The following is a 13,540-nucleotide window of genomic DNA, read 5'->3' on the forward strand; positions in this document are numbered from 1 at the left end:
TGCGGGGAATCACAGCCTATCTCCGCTGACATCGGGTGGGAGGCGGGGTCACCCTGGACAGCTCACTTGTCATTCACAGGTTAGCTCGCTTCTCGCCCAATGTCGGCGAGGACGGGCCTCGCGTGGCTCAACGGGGGGATAAGTGGAAAAGATGATGGGCAAATGGGTGGATTAACTACAGTGCCTTGTTAAGAGTTCTGGCACGTTTTGATTCTGGGTGTTTGGGTTTTGTTTAGTTTTAGGTGTTGTGGTGTTTTGTCCTGTGTTCTCCCCGTGTCTCGCTATTGTTAACTTTGTCCACCTGCGTGTGTCTTCCCTTCCTAGTATGTGTAACCAATCAGTGCCCTCAGCCTATTGTGTCTCCCAGGTGTGTCTCGTGAGTGTTGGGGTATATAGCCAATGGTGTTTGTTCAGTCAGTATTGGAGCATTGTCCTGTCTTTGCTGTAGTCAAGTCAGTTCAGGTCAAGTCAAGTCAGGTCAAGTCAGGTCAGGTCAAGTCAAGTCAAGTCAAGTCAAGTCAAGTCAAGTCAGGTCAAGTCAGGTCAAGTCAAGTCAAGTCAAGTCAGGTCAGGTCAGGTCAAGTCAGGTCAGGTCAGGTCAGGTCAGGTCAGGTCAGGTCAGGTCAAGTCAGGTCAGGTCAGGTCAAGTCAAGTCAAGTCAAGTCAAGTGTTGGAAGAACTGCCATTTTGGTTTCTGTCAAATCCCCCTTCGTCTCCATCAAGTCAGTCTTCCTCACCTCCATTATGTTTCCCCTCGTCTTAGTCACGTCCAATCGTCCACGTCTCCCTCTCGCCGCTGTGAGCTGCCCACATCCTGTCAAATCACCCCACGCTCAGTCCAGTCATGGCGACCAGTCTGCTCACGTCCCGCCCCACTATGGCTACCTGCTTCCCCTTGTCCGGTCTGGTCTTGGCGACCAGTCCTATCACATTCCGTCCTGTCATGTCAACCAGCTTCCCCTTTCCCAGTCAAGTCATGGCGTCCAGTCCTCTCATGTACCATCCAGTCTTTTACTTATTCACTGAAAATAAAGTTCCTTCTTTTGCCCTTCCTGTCTGTCATCCTGTAATGTTTCTCCATCATTGGGTCCATCTCCCCTCACCCACTCACACTACCCAACGTGACAAGTTCAGTCTTAAAAAAAGACATTTGAATTCATATAATGCTAGACCTTCATTTTGTTAGAAAATAACCATTTATAATAATAACCTCAAAAGTAAAATAACTATAATAATTGATTAAACAGCCTTGTAGAGCTGCCGTTCAGCAAAAAGTATAGATTTTGAAAGTTTATTTTTGAAGTAAAATGTCACAACATTGACCGAAAAAACGAAAATGTTGCAAACATTCTTATCTCAACTATGAGGTATTCAGACAAGGTTGATAAGAAATGAATGAAAAACGGTGTTGTGAAATGTTTTTGCGGCATAGAGGACTGCTCTATTGTGAACCAGCCAAGGCGTTTAAGCCATCAATTTTCTGTTTAGGGGTTTACTTTTTCTGAGTGGTGACCCTGTTTTCAAAGGCACTACTGCTATATAAAAGCCATTGCCTTTAAAGTTTGATGATAGAGAAAAATGGGAGTCTGCTCTTAGCATTGCACAGACAGATATTTTGTGGGGGGAAAAAAAAGGTTCAACTCAGCTTTTCTTCTCATGTGAAATTTGATTAATTTTACAGTTAGTGCCAACATGGTTATGTTCCAGCCACTCATTTGTCCTCATTAGGCTTGGAGGTTAGCTGGAGCCCATCACAGCTACATTCTGAACATTTGTGTGTCTAAGAGGCGCTCGCTCACCTTTCTCTGTTGAACTTGAGCGAATGCAGGATTGCTGGTCGCCTCTGACGAAGATTCCACAAGTGTAACGTGTCGTCTGCGCAGGCTGTGACTAACGCCCCCTGCAGGCAATTAAAAACAATTCAGCAAATAATCAAGTATAGAAGAATCACAAGACTGAAACAATTTAGATTTAAAGGCAAAGTTGTGTTAGTTTTAAATACATGATGTGTAATTCTATTTGTGACACTAAAGAGTTTGAAGCCTCTTTTTTGAATATTTGTTCACTATCTGCCAAACTGCTGCTTAATGAGCTGAGTTGCTCTTATCTCATTTTTTTGCTCACAAGTCAAAACAAAAGAAGTGCCAATCGATGGCTCTTATCTTGAAAAACTCACTGTACAATTAATAAATTGTCAATCCCATCCATTTTTTTTACATCACACTTGTTCAGGGTTGCAGAACAACAGAATCCAAAGATGTTATTAAAAACGATAAATCATAACGGGACTAAAGCAAATAATTAATAGCCTATGAAAAATGTAAGCTGCTCGACCCTTGTTCACAACATAACAGATTGTATTTACAGTGAAATTCCCAGGGTGAACCTCTTCGAAGGCTGGAGCCCAAGGAAAAATTAGTATTAGATTAAAAATGTAATCTTGGTATTAAAAAGTTTAAAGCAGCTTTTTCCTCTTATTAATTTCGGTTTTATATTATCTGCTCGCTGGCCACAGGCCACCGCATTCTTCACATGAATCATTTGCATAATCTTCAACTCCTTTTAAGAAAAATGCTTTTTCTTTTTTCTCCAACACTTTTATTTGGCGAAAGTGCATCCAGTTAATTAAAAATAAAAAATGAAATCATTTAGTTGATTTAATGATTTCGAATCTATTGTTTTTCCCTTTTGATTTTTGTGTATGGAGGGCAGAGTGAGTGAAAAAAAAAAAAAAAAAAAAAGAGCATAAAAAACCCTGATCAGGAATAGATTACACAACAAATGATCTGCAAATTACATTTTGGTGTATTTATGTCAAATGACATCTTAAGCATCAAGTCAGCTAACTGGGTACTGTCCTCTCTATATCCACAAAAGGTCAAACAAGACAAACACGTAATTTGCTGTACTGTCCTGTGAAGTTTTAGTATTCGCTCTGCAAGGGGCTGCTGGAAGCTGAGACATATTGCCTCCATTTATCTCCTCTTGCTCCCGAGTGCTTCTCCTCACTTTCAGCTAACATCTCTGCTCTTGTTCTCCAACTTTTAAATTATTATTTAGGTCTGTTTGACTTTCTTGTGGCGTTAAGAGTAAAATAAAAGTTGATATACAATATACTCTTATCCCCAAATAAAAACGTGCTTTTCTTTTCCAGGCAGCCAATCTATACTTGTGCATCTGTGGGCCACAAATTGTTATCAGCATCCCGGCTGTGATTTGAATGAACGACGAGAAATCACACGACGTACCATTACAACAGCCACAAGTTGACTACTGTGCGTACCAAACTCCCTGCAGCACACACAAATAGCTCAAGCAATGTAGCGTGATCACCTGCGGCTAATGATGGCCAAGCAGGCGTATCCTTATGAATCATTTGAGTCAGGTGTGTGTCTTGACCTCCGCTGAACCCCTGAAACTGACTCATCGAACGCCTCGGGTTCGATCAAACCCAGGTTAAAAGAATCATAGACTTAAAGTTACAGTGCTCTCTGTAACTATAAACAAAAGTGAGTCTCCTCTGATAATCATGACCTTGTGTTGCGCAACTTAATCAAAGCAATACAATGGTGACCCAAAATACTGTTACAAACATACAAATGAAGCAAAGTTGTTCTGCAAGCACAACAGACAGGACTATGTTTTTTTTTGTTTTTTGTTTTTAATTAATTACTAAATTAAGAATTGTTTTTTATGTATTTGAATTAATTTCAAATATTACTTATTTTATAAATTAATAATTAATTAATTTTATTAATTTATTTGACATAGCCCTCAGTATACCACAATTAAGTGCAATATTTTTAATAAAGCCTTTTATGAACAGCAATTGTGTTAATATCTCTTGTGATTTATGTTGTTATGTGGTCATTGAGAAAGTAAACAAAGTATAGTTCATCATACTACCCATTTATTTAACAGTTCCAGCCACCTTCCTTTTTTTCAATGTATTATTCATTCAGCAAAACAGGCAAACAAACAACATAATTAGTCGAATAATATCCTGCACAGCACAAACTCTGATCATAATTGCAATTCTGCTTAATGTTTCTAGAGAGAGAGAGAGAGAGAGAGAGAGAGATGAATTCATTTTTGGATGATTGACAACCCGCGAGGACGTTGGTGTGACGTAGCGAAGGGTTCATGCTGTTATTCCGCAGCGTCGTTTCAAAGTGGCCACTTTTGCGCTAATAGATGAAGTCAATACATCAAACTGAGTGTCAAGAGGAAACTCTGAGCAAACAACCATTAGCAAGGCAGCCGCAGCCCACACACTTGAATGCAAGAGAGGGCATTGACATGCGGCAACCATGTGGAGAACACCTGCGTTAATCACATGGTCGCCAATAACCCTGCAATTGACCTCATGCGGAAGCTGAACACATTTGGATACGTTTGCTTTTGTAACGCTTCCTCCAGTACTCTCCAGTTTTGTTTTCAAATTCAAATTGCGATATTGTTATACATGAGAATAACACACAAGTGAATAACTGCATAACTTAATAAACATGACCCAAGGGAGCAAATTGTGACTAGCTTTACTCCATTATGGAGTCACAGGAGTGCCAAAATTAATAGGAAATACAAACACAATCAATAAAGAGAACATCAATCAACAATAAAAGAGGATATTTACAAATACAGACATACAATGGCATTCGATAAAAGAACATTTACAAATACAGACACACAAAGGCATTCAATAAAAGAGAACATTTATTCCTATTAATTTTGGCATTCCTGTGACTATAGAGTCATAGGAGTGTCAAAATGAATAGGAAATGCAGACAATCAATAAAAGAGAACATTTACAAATGTAGTCATATGAAGGCAATCAATAAAAGAAATATTCTCTTTTATTGATTGATGTTCTCTTTTATTGATTGTGTTTGTATTTCCTATTAATTTTGGCACTCCTGTGACTCCATACTCCATTTCATGTAAAAAATAAATAAATAAATAAATAAATAAACAATCATACTTTTTTGAATGTACATTGGACAGACGTTTTGGGACACCCAATCATTATCTGACCAAGTTATTTAGTACACTTTTTAGGAATAATCTGACCACACTGGCTGTATTTGATAAAAACTCCTTGAAAACCATCCAGTAATAATCGACAGGTGTCCCGATACTTTGACAAAGTGGTTCGTCTTACCTCATTGATAAGGAACTGAAGTTGAAGAACAGCTGCACCGCTCTCATGCTGACAAAAGCAGTCAACCCCGGGTCGTCCCAGTCTGATGACGTCACAGAGTCAAGGAATTATAGGAACCTTCACAAAAAGGTATGCCAAAATATTAAACAAAAACAAGCTTCACACCCCTGCATTAGTTTTTCTTTAGTCTCTATAGCAGTGATAGCTGCACCGAAAGCTACATCTCGCGTGTTTCGTTTAATCCACGTCGAAAGGACGACTGGAGAAGCTTCTAAATGCACATTGATGTATGATGATTACTTCTCTTCTCCCACCTCGGGGCACTCACGTTAGCGGTGAAGCATCCGTGCAAAGGAAGGCCAGGAAGGAACAATACCGGTACAGTCCCCGCTGGCTGTCTCCGATTCGAGTAAACAGTGTTCAGTCTGCGAAGCTAATTCAAATTAGTTGTACGTGTTCATGCTCTGAAAGCAAAGGGGATTCTGCTAGTTTGATAAGGAGCGTGGCTTTAAAAGAAATCAAACTGCAGATCAGTGTCAACAGGTTGCGTTCATACATTTGCATGAAACTGATCCTGCCAAAGGTTTGTCAGATTTGTGATCTCAACAAACATGTATTCTGATTATTGTATTGGCTGAGCTCTATATAGCGTTGCTGATGATGGCCAGCTCTAGCATTTTTTAACTCTATTTTTAATGTAGATTTCTTTACTCCATGTACATCATTTTGTATGGAGCAATGAGAATTGCTAGAAAGTCAATCAAACCACATGAATGCTTCTCTGTCTTACTTCATGCACAGGAAAATCGGTAGTGTACATTTGACTCTTATTTAATCAAGTACATTTGACTCCATTTAGAGAGGGGCCAAATAGACTCAGTTTTAGAGTAGGCTAAGATTTACTCTAGAAAGAGAGAGAGAAAAAATGAAAAAAATAAGTCACTCAAAGGTTGAGGAACAAACTCACAAGCTTCAACTTGGGAGACTACCACACTACCATCTGAGCTATGCCCCTCCTACTGCTTTTCTCCAAGACACCAAAGATCGTCTCTTGGAGTTAGGAAGATTCCATTGAATCAGCTGCAGCCGACACAAACGATATACTAACAGAAAGCAGGAGCTACGTGGTTCAGGGAGTAGATCGGCTGTCTCCCAAGCTGAAGGTCGTGAGTTCGTTCCTCCACCCTTGAGTCACTTTTATTTTTTCCAATTATTTATTTTACTCTCTTCCAAGTGTAAATATTACTCTAAAACTGAGTCTATTTTGTCCCACTCTAAATAGTCAAATTTATTCTACAGAATCTACTGTGAGGTTATGTTACTGGTTAGTTGTCCATGGAAAAAAAAAGTGTCAAAAATGATATACATATACAAGAGTGACTAGTTATAAGCATGACCTTTAGAGAAGGAAGGAGGGCTAGTTTGCCTTTCCTTCTTCCTCCAAAGTGAAACTCCTCTCCACCTCACTTGGCATGAAGTCGACCCACAACATCATGCAAACAGCTCAGGGCAAGGTGATTGTGTAACATTTATGAACTGCAATCACATATCCGTTCTGTTATTTTGAGAACAAAATGTGTAAAGCTGTAATGAATAGCTTCAGTAAGTAACCAGGGAGCGTTGCAGCATGTGGATCAGATTTTTTTAAACCATTCGTGTAATGGCACTGGGATGTTGAAGGGAGAAAAATTATTACTAAAAGCAAATTTGCAGATATATCAGGATGTTTTGACAGGGTAAAAAAAAAAAAAAAGGTGGGGGGATTTAAACGGCACTCCACCTTCATCTAAATCCAAATTTGAATGAATAAAACTTCAGATTCCCACATCCTGCATTTGCACAAATTCATCAATCAATGGGTTTGTCTCAAGGATATTAACTCATTCACTCCCAGCCATTTTCACAGAAGCAATCCCGTTCGCTCCCGGCTGTTTTACTGGATTTGGACTGATTTTGCAAGGCCCACAGAATACTGTGTTCTATTGCTATAAAAGCATGGAACCTATCAAAAGAAAGATTAAAGTCTCTTCTTTCATCAGGAAAAAAAATGTATGTTTCTATCTGTTTCCGTTTTGCAGCAATTAGCATTAGAAGAGAGCTAAGTTTCATCAGTTTTCACAAATCTATTTAAAATTCTAAGTAATTGAGCTTTTTTCCTACATGGCCCTGGTTGATCTCCTTTCCTCTGCTGCCACCTGCTGGCCGTTTGTGTAATAACTACCATTTCTGCAACCGTTCTTTGCAGTTGAGAGGCTGCATCAAAGCCTTCTGTATGCTCTAGCATAAAAAAACAAAACAAAACGTATAAATACGTCTTTGGGGCACTTAAAAACATAAAACAAAATGTATTTACACGTTATTGGGAGCAAATGAGTTAAGAACACAAGTATTATTATCTCAACAATTTTGAGGGCAGCATGATGCCTTAGAGCAGGGGTGGTCAAATTTGGTCCTCGAGAGCTTCTAACCCGACTGTTTTCCATGTCTCCTTCCTTCAGCGCAGCTGAATTTAATGATCAGATAATCAGCAAGCTTTGCAGAAGCCTGATAACAATCCTGATCATGAATCAGGTGTGTTAGTGGACAGAAACATGGAAAACAGGCTGGATAGGGGCTCTCGAGGACCGAACTTGGCCACCCCTGCCATAAAGTTTAGCACGTCTGCCTCAAAGTTGAGAGGTCACGAGTTTGATTGTCATCTTAGGCCCTCCTGCATTGAAATTGCATGTACTCCCTGTGCTTGTGTGGGTTTTTATCAATACACCGTCCTTCAGCTTCCTCCCGCCTTCCCAAAAGCTACATGGTTGTTGAAAAGTTCTGTTCAGCCTATTGTGTTTCTTATTCAGCCAGCGGATGAAGGCTGTCTCACGCATACACATTGCTATCTTTCAATAGGCGCTTTTCCACCGCTGGAACTTTTGGAGAACTTTTCAGTTTACCTTGGTAAAATTCAGTTAGCGCGTTTTTCCACCAACAACAATTTCCAGGGTAATGAAATTCCCCAGGGGCCATTGAAGTACTATCTGAGGAGCAGGGTCTTGCTGTGCCAGGTAGGAACTTTGAGGGGGCAGGCTGTACTGGCCAAGGCTGATTGGTTGGTCAAATTTGGGGGTGTGTTTTTACACCAGCTGGGCTCATCAAACTCATAGGTCATCAAACTTATTTGAATGGGCTCTTTGCACAGCTTGACTACTTCCTGAACTGAATACTACGTTTTTGTTTCCTGTCTTTCATGAGTGGACAAACTGATTAATCCAGGTGTGTCTGGCCAATGTTGTTGTAGTTACTGAGATCAGGCACACCTGGATTAGTCCGCTTGTCCACTCATGAAAGACAGGAAATGAAGGACTGGTGTTGAGTTCAGGAAGTAGTGGAAACACAACATATAAATTCCCTGCTGAACTATTACAACCAAGAACTCCCTTTACCCAGAACTCAAATATCCTGGGCTTGTTGGTTGAAAAGCAGCTATTGACTTTGTTGTTGCCCAAATTCCGCCCTGGTGAATGTCACCTGTGCTACGGAGTGCTCTCGGACACGTTCCCCCCCAACCCATTCCACCATCCCTGTCTCTTACATGTAAAATACTAGAGATTTGTAGTATTGTCTGTGTGCGACATTGCATCTAAATCTGTGGGGACTCTCATACTCTGGCAGTCAATGTTTGGCGCCAAGGGAGGTTGGTGCTAGGACCAGAGCAGTAGGGAAAGGCTCCAGGAGGGGATGGATAGTGAACAGAGTGTCTTCCAACAAAACCTGCTGACTGGGTTGGAGCTCAACCCTTAGGCGTGAAAGGCATGCAAATACATTTTTTTTTTTTTTTTTTTTTTTTGCAAGGACTCCAACAGTATGAGTTTCACTCACGCTTATTGCAAAAGATGGGGCAGCTTACCGAAGAGTGTTGAGAGTAGATAAATATGAGAAGAAGAATCAACACTGGTTAAAAGTGGTAAGACTCAAGCTGCACTTTGTGAGTAATTCAGATAAAGCAGAATGTTTTCATGTTTATCTTGGTTAAGGTTCTTGTTAACACTTCTGACTTTCCTATTTGGAAGAAATTCTACGAAATTCCCAAGAGAATTCAGAGAACTTTTCATCAGTTGAATCACTCTTCAGTTGTTTGTTGACTACGGACTGACTGTAATGACCATCACTGATTCCAGTCACTTAAGGGTATAAAAGCCAGTGTATGTGTGTGATTTCAGTGCCTAAAAAGGAGTGGACAGAAACAGATTTAAATCTTCAGCCTGTGTCAGTGTGCATCACTCTCCCCCTAGCATACCACTCTTAGCACACATCACATTCAAATTCACATCACACCCGGGGCCACATCAAAACAAGCGAGAGAACACAAAGCTGATGTGAAGGTGAACCGCCTACATTCATAGAAGAGATAAACACTGTACTGTTGCCAGATAACTACATAGGGACTGACTGCAGACATGCCACAGATAAATTGTTGATTATTTCGGTTGAATTGCCGTCATCGCGCCTGTGAGAGCAAAACGATTGACACCAAAATAAAATTCTCTCTACCATGTTTCAGGCATGTAACTGTTGTTAAAAGTAGTGTTGTTCCGATACCGCTTTTTGGCTCCCGATACCGATACCCAGCTTTGCAGTATCGGCCGATACCGATACCATACCGATACTTAAAGCCAGAGTGCCTCCACTGACTTTGAATAATGTCCAATTTAACGTGATTTCGGTCGCAGGTGTTGAAGGTCAAATTGATACTTGTGCTTTACTGCTCTGCAAATTGCAATTATCTAGTGATTGTCCTCACTGCTAATCACTGATTGATTTGCGGGGCAACAAGCTGTTTCCTTTTCTATTTGTTTTGTTTTGGCAAGGAGACCGCACTTGTTAGGAAAGACTTAACATTCGTGTATATCATGTATATATGTTATTGGCAAATAAATGCATGTCTAAGTGCATTTGTATTCATAACCAGGTTTATACATTTTATTTAAAAAAATATTAACCTAGTATTGTATTAATGAAATAAGTCTAAATTTACAATGTATAAGGGGTAGGACTAGATAAGTTTTTAACTTCTTCCTACTCCCTTTTGAACATGTAAACTGTGATTGATTGATGATTTTGCGGGGTTCTTCTTTTCTTTTTTTTAATTCTTTGTTTCTCTGCTGTTTGTTTGTATGTTTATAAATATTCAATAAATCAAATCAAATCAAAATCAAACATCCAGTTCCCAGTTCCTACACAAACGAATATTCCAGTCATTTTTAAGATGTACTTTGACATTGGAAATTGATCAGTCACTATTGAGGATTTATCATTCATTCATTCATTCATTCATTCATTCAGGATATACAGAACCAATCACCCAGCCCTTCTATTTTTGTCGCAAGTAGTGTTGTTCCGATACCGTTTTTTGGCTCCTGATATCGATACCCAGCTTTGCAGTATCGGCCGATACCGATACCATACCGATACTTAAGGTTTTTTTTCCTCAACATGAAAAAGTTGTCCTGCCATTGGTTCAGAGCATTCAAGGGGCAATAGGATATCTCTAGATCGGCATGCAGTGAACATGTCACATATCAGTGAATTTTGTGCACGAGCAAGACACAAGATGCTGCATCCAAAATCCTATATTAGCGTTGGAATTAATGGTATCGGCATGTTACTTGTGAGTAGTCACCGATACCGATATCACTGTTTTTGTGCAGTATCGGCACCTCTGCCGATACCAGTATCGGTATCGGAACAACACTAGTTAAAAGGCAGCTATTCTGATTAGCAGTATAGCCAAGAACTTGTCTTGAAACTAAGTCATCCATCCATCCACTTTCTCCTAAATGCTTGCTCCTCACAAGGGTCATGTGGGTGCTGGAGCCTATCCCACCTTGCTTCGGGCAGTAGGCGGGATACGCCCTGAACTGGTTGCCAGCCAATCGCAGGGCACACAGAGACGAACAACCATCCACACGCACCTGCCATGCATGTCTTTGGAATGTGGGAGGAGAACGGAGTACCCGGAGAAGACCCACGCAGGCACGGGGAGAACATGCAAACTCCACCCAGGAAGGCCGGAGCCTGGACTGAAACCCGAGTCCTCAGAACTGGGAGGTGGACGTGCTAACCAGTCAGTCACCATGCCGCCGAAACGAAGTCATAATATTTTAAAATTTTGCACTTTGGTTTCATGAGGTCATGTTGTTTATTCCCACCACCAAATATCAAGCATATGTGATATTTATGAGTGACTTAGCTGGTGGATATAGAGCAAAACAGAGAGAGCACAGAGCAAATAATGAATTTGAGTCGAGAATTAGATTAACACCAGTGAGTGGGCCAGAAGCAAAACAGCAACTACCCTTGACCTGAATTGAGTTGATGTTGTTTATCCCTGCTTGTTTAAAATGCTTACATATTTCCTTGCCAGAAAGAAAATCATCCTTAATTGTAGAGTCACTTAGTTACCACTATTATTACACGATACAAAACGGTCATTTTCAAATGTGCAGGTGCATGAGAACAGAAAAGGCAGTATAAAGGAACAATATAACATATTTGTTTTTAATTACTCATGTAAGCATTCATGTCAATATAACAAGGTTGCCAGGCACTTTACAACTTGAAGTCAAATGAACATGCTCTCTCTTTGCATTTGCAACATCATCAACCCTAACAAAGCCTTTAAATCCCGATTAGCGCACTTGATTATGCGATAACACGGATTCTTGTACCAGTCGAATATTCAAAACAACAACATACAACCAATGTTCCGCCTTTGCGACCGAGCCATCTGGCCACTCAGTTATATTCTGTGCATCTGCTTTATTCCGACCGAGTGCCTGTCAATGAGTCATTGTCTCCCTCCAACAGGCCTCTGTGCTGTCACACGGCAATTTCCAGCCATCACTGCGCTACTCACTGCACGATGCAACTTCTTTATTATTAACTTTGCTTAAAAATATATATATATATACAAAATGCGTCATTCAGGTCATGCTAATCTGCAAAAGGTGAATGGCGTCGACTGGAATTATCATTGGTTGTTGAACCGCTATTTTGTTTTGTTTTCAACAATAAAGCACAGAAATATTCCAATCCACTGTAATTACCTCCTATGTGTGATATGCAGTTTCGGAGCTTGAACGATGTAAGGGCAGACTGAGCCTGTCACAAGAAGGAGTCATGCCATATCACCTGTGAATTACTCCTTTCAACTCTGCATTCCCGTGCATCTGGGTCATTTCAGCGCACAATTAATTAGTGCTGGCCTCTTCCAGGACAGTTTCCCAGTTGTGCTTTCTCAAGTTTTAAATGCAATATTACACAAGTTAGCGTTAAATCAAACAAAATGTGGCTTTATTTGTAGTAATAGTCAGCTCCAATATGTTTTGAGCGATATAATAATAATGTCAATGTTCATTGGAATGGAATACTACGGGAGACAACGTCCTTCTGTTTTTACATTCCTGGCCAAAAAATGTTTTTTTTAGTTCGCTGAAGCTTTTTTGCAGGTCGGAGGATTGATGTTTAAAGTGATCAAAGCATGCAGTTTCTCAAAATCACATGACGGCGGTTTGATAGAAGCTCGATCCCACGAGTAGAGCACTAATTGACCTGAAATCCACTTCTCCTTGTATCTCTAACCATCCAATGTTAAAAATCTCATTCCCATCCTATAGTATAAGCAATTACTTCCACTCCCCACCCCATTTTTTTTTTTCTTAACTTCTTGATCGGTCTTTAGCATGTGTGTGAGGTGTATAATTATTACTTTGTGCTTGTTGAATAATAGTGGTAAAGCAGTGGAGGGAAGGTCGGGCAATTTAAATGAGAGTATCATCTCACAGCAGAGTGGATGTAGAACAAAAAGTGGAGGATGTGAAGTGAGTGTGTGCGCATGCATGATCATTGGTATTTGTGTGACTGGTTGTTGACGCTTTTGGATCACATTTAAGAGTTGAAATTTAGACAAAGCTGGTTGCGTGTTCACGTTTATAAATGTTGCTTCTAAACACACACTCATTGTGACAGTTGTAAAGGTTAGGGCTAAACATGTCATCATCATTCCAGACAACATAATAACCGACCGCGATCTTCTCCCTTCCACTTATTTTCTCACTCTCGCCAAAGCTCAGCCATTAAGTGCCATCCACAACAACAAAGTCAACATGAATTATTCAATCAATGGAAGAGTGTTGCACAATGCAAAGGCAAGTCATGGTTTGTGCGCTCCCTAAATCCAGCATTAGTAGTACAGTTTGAAACACTTAAACTGCAAACATACTTGCTCATCTATTTCCTATAGAAATATTTCTATTTCCTATAGAAACCACTGCGAGGTTCATCTTGAAATATTGATGGAATGAAAATGACGCAAGGGTGTCCCAACCGTTGACG

The 13,540-nt window shown here is 40.2% G+C and overlaps 1 protein-coding gene across 1 annotated transcript in view; it reads right to left on the bottom strand.

The window, feature by feature from the left end:
- The window catches only part of LOC144030962 (syntaxin-binding protein 5-like), a 118,836-nt gene that overhangs the window by 61,338 nt on the left and 43,958 nt on the right, over positions 1–13,540 (bottom strand). Inside the window, exons 3-4 of the mRNA XM_077537630.1 lie at positions 5,162–5,243; positions 1,800–1,900 (exon numbers count right to left, since the gene is read on the bottom strand). Of these exons, the coding sequence (XP_077393756.1) occupies positions 1,800–1,900; positions 5,162–5,243 (183 nt within the window). The remainder of the gene's footprint in view (positions 1–1,799; positions 1,901–5,161; positions 5,244–13,540) is intronic.

The sequence above is a fragment of the Festucalex cinctus genome, chromosome 11, assembly GCF_051991245.1.
Source record: "Festucalex cinctus isolate MCC-2025b chromosome 11, RoL_Fcin_1.0, whole genome shotgun sequence".
NCBI classification, from domain to species: Eukaryota; Metazoa; Chordata; class Actinopteri; order Syngnathiformes; family Syngnathidae; genus Festucalex; species Festucalex cinctus.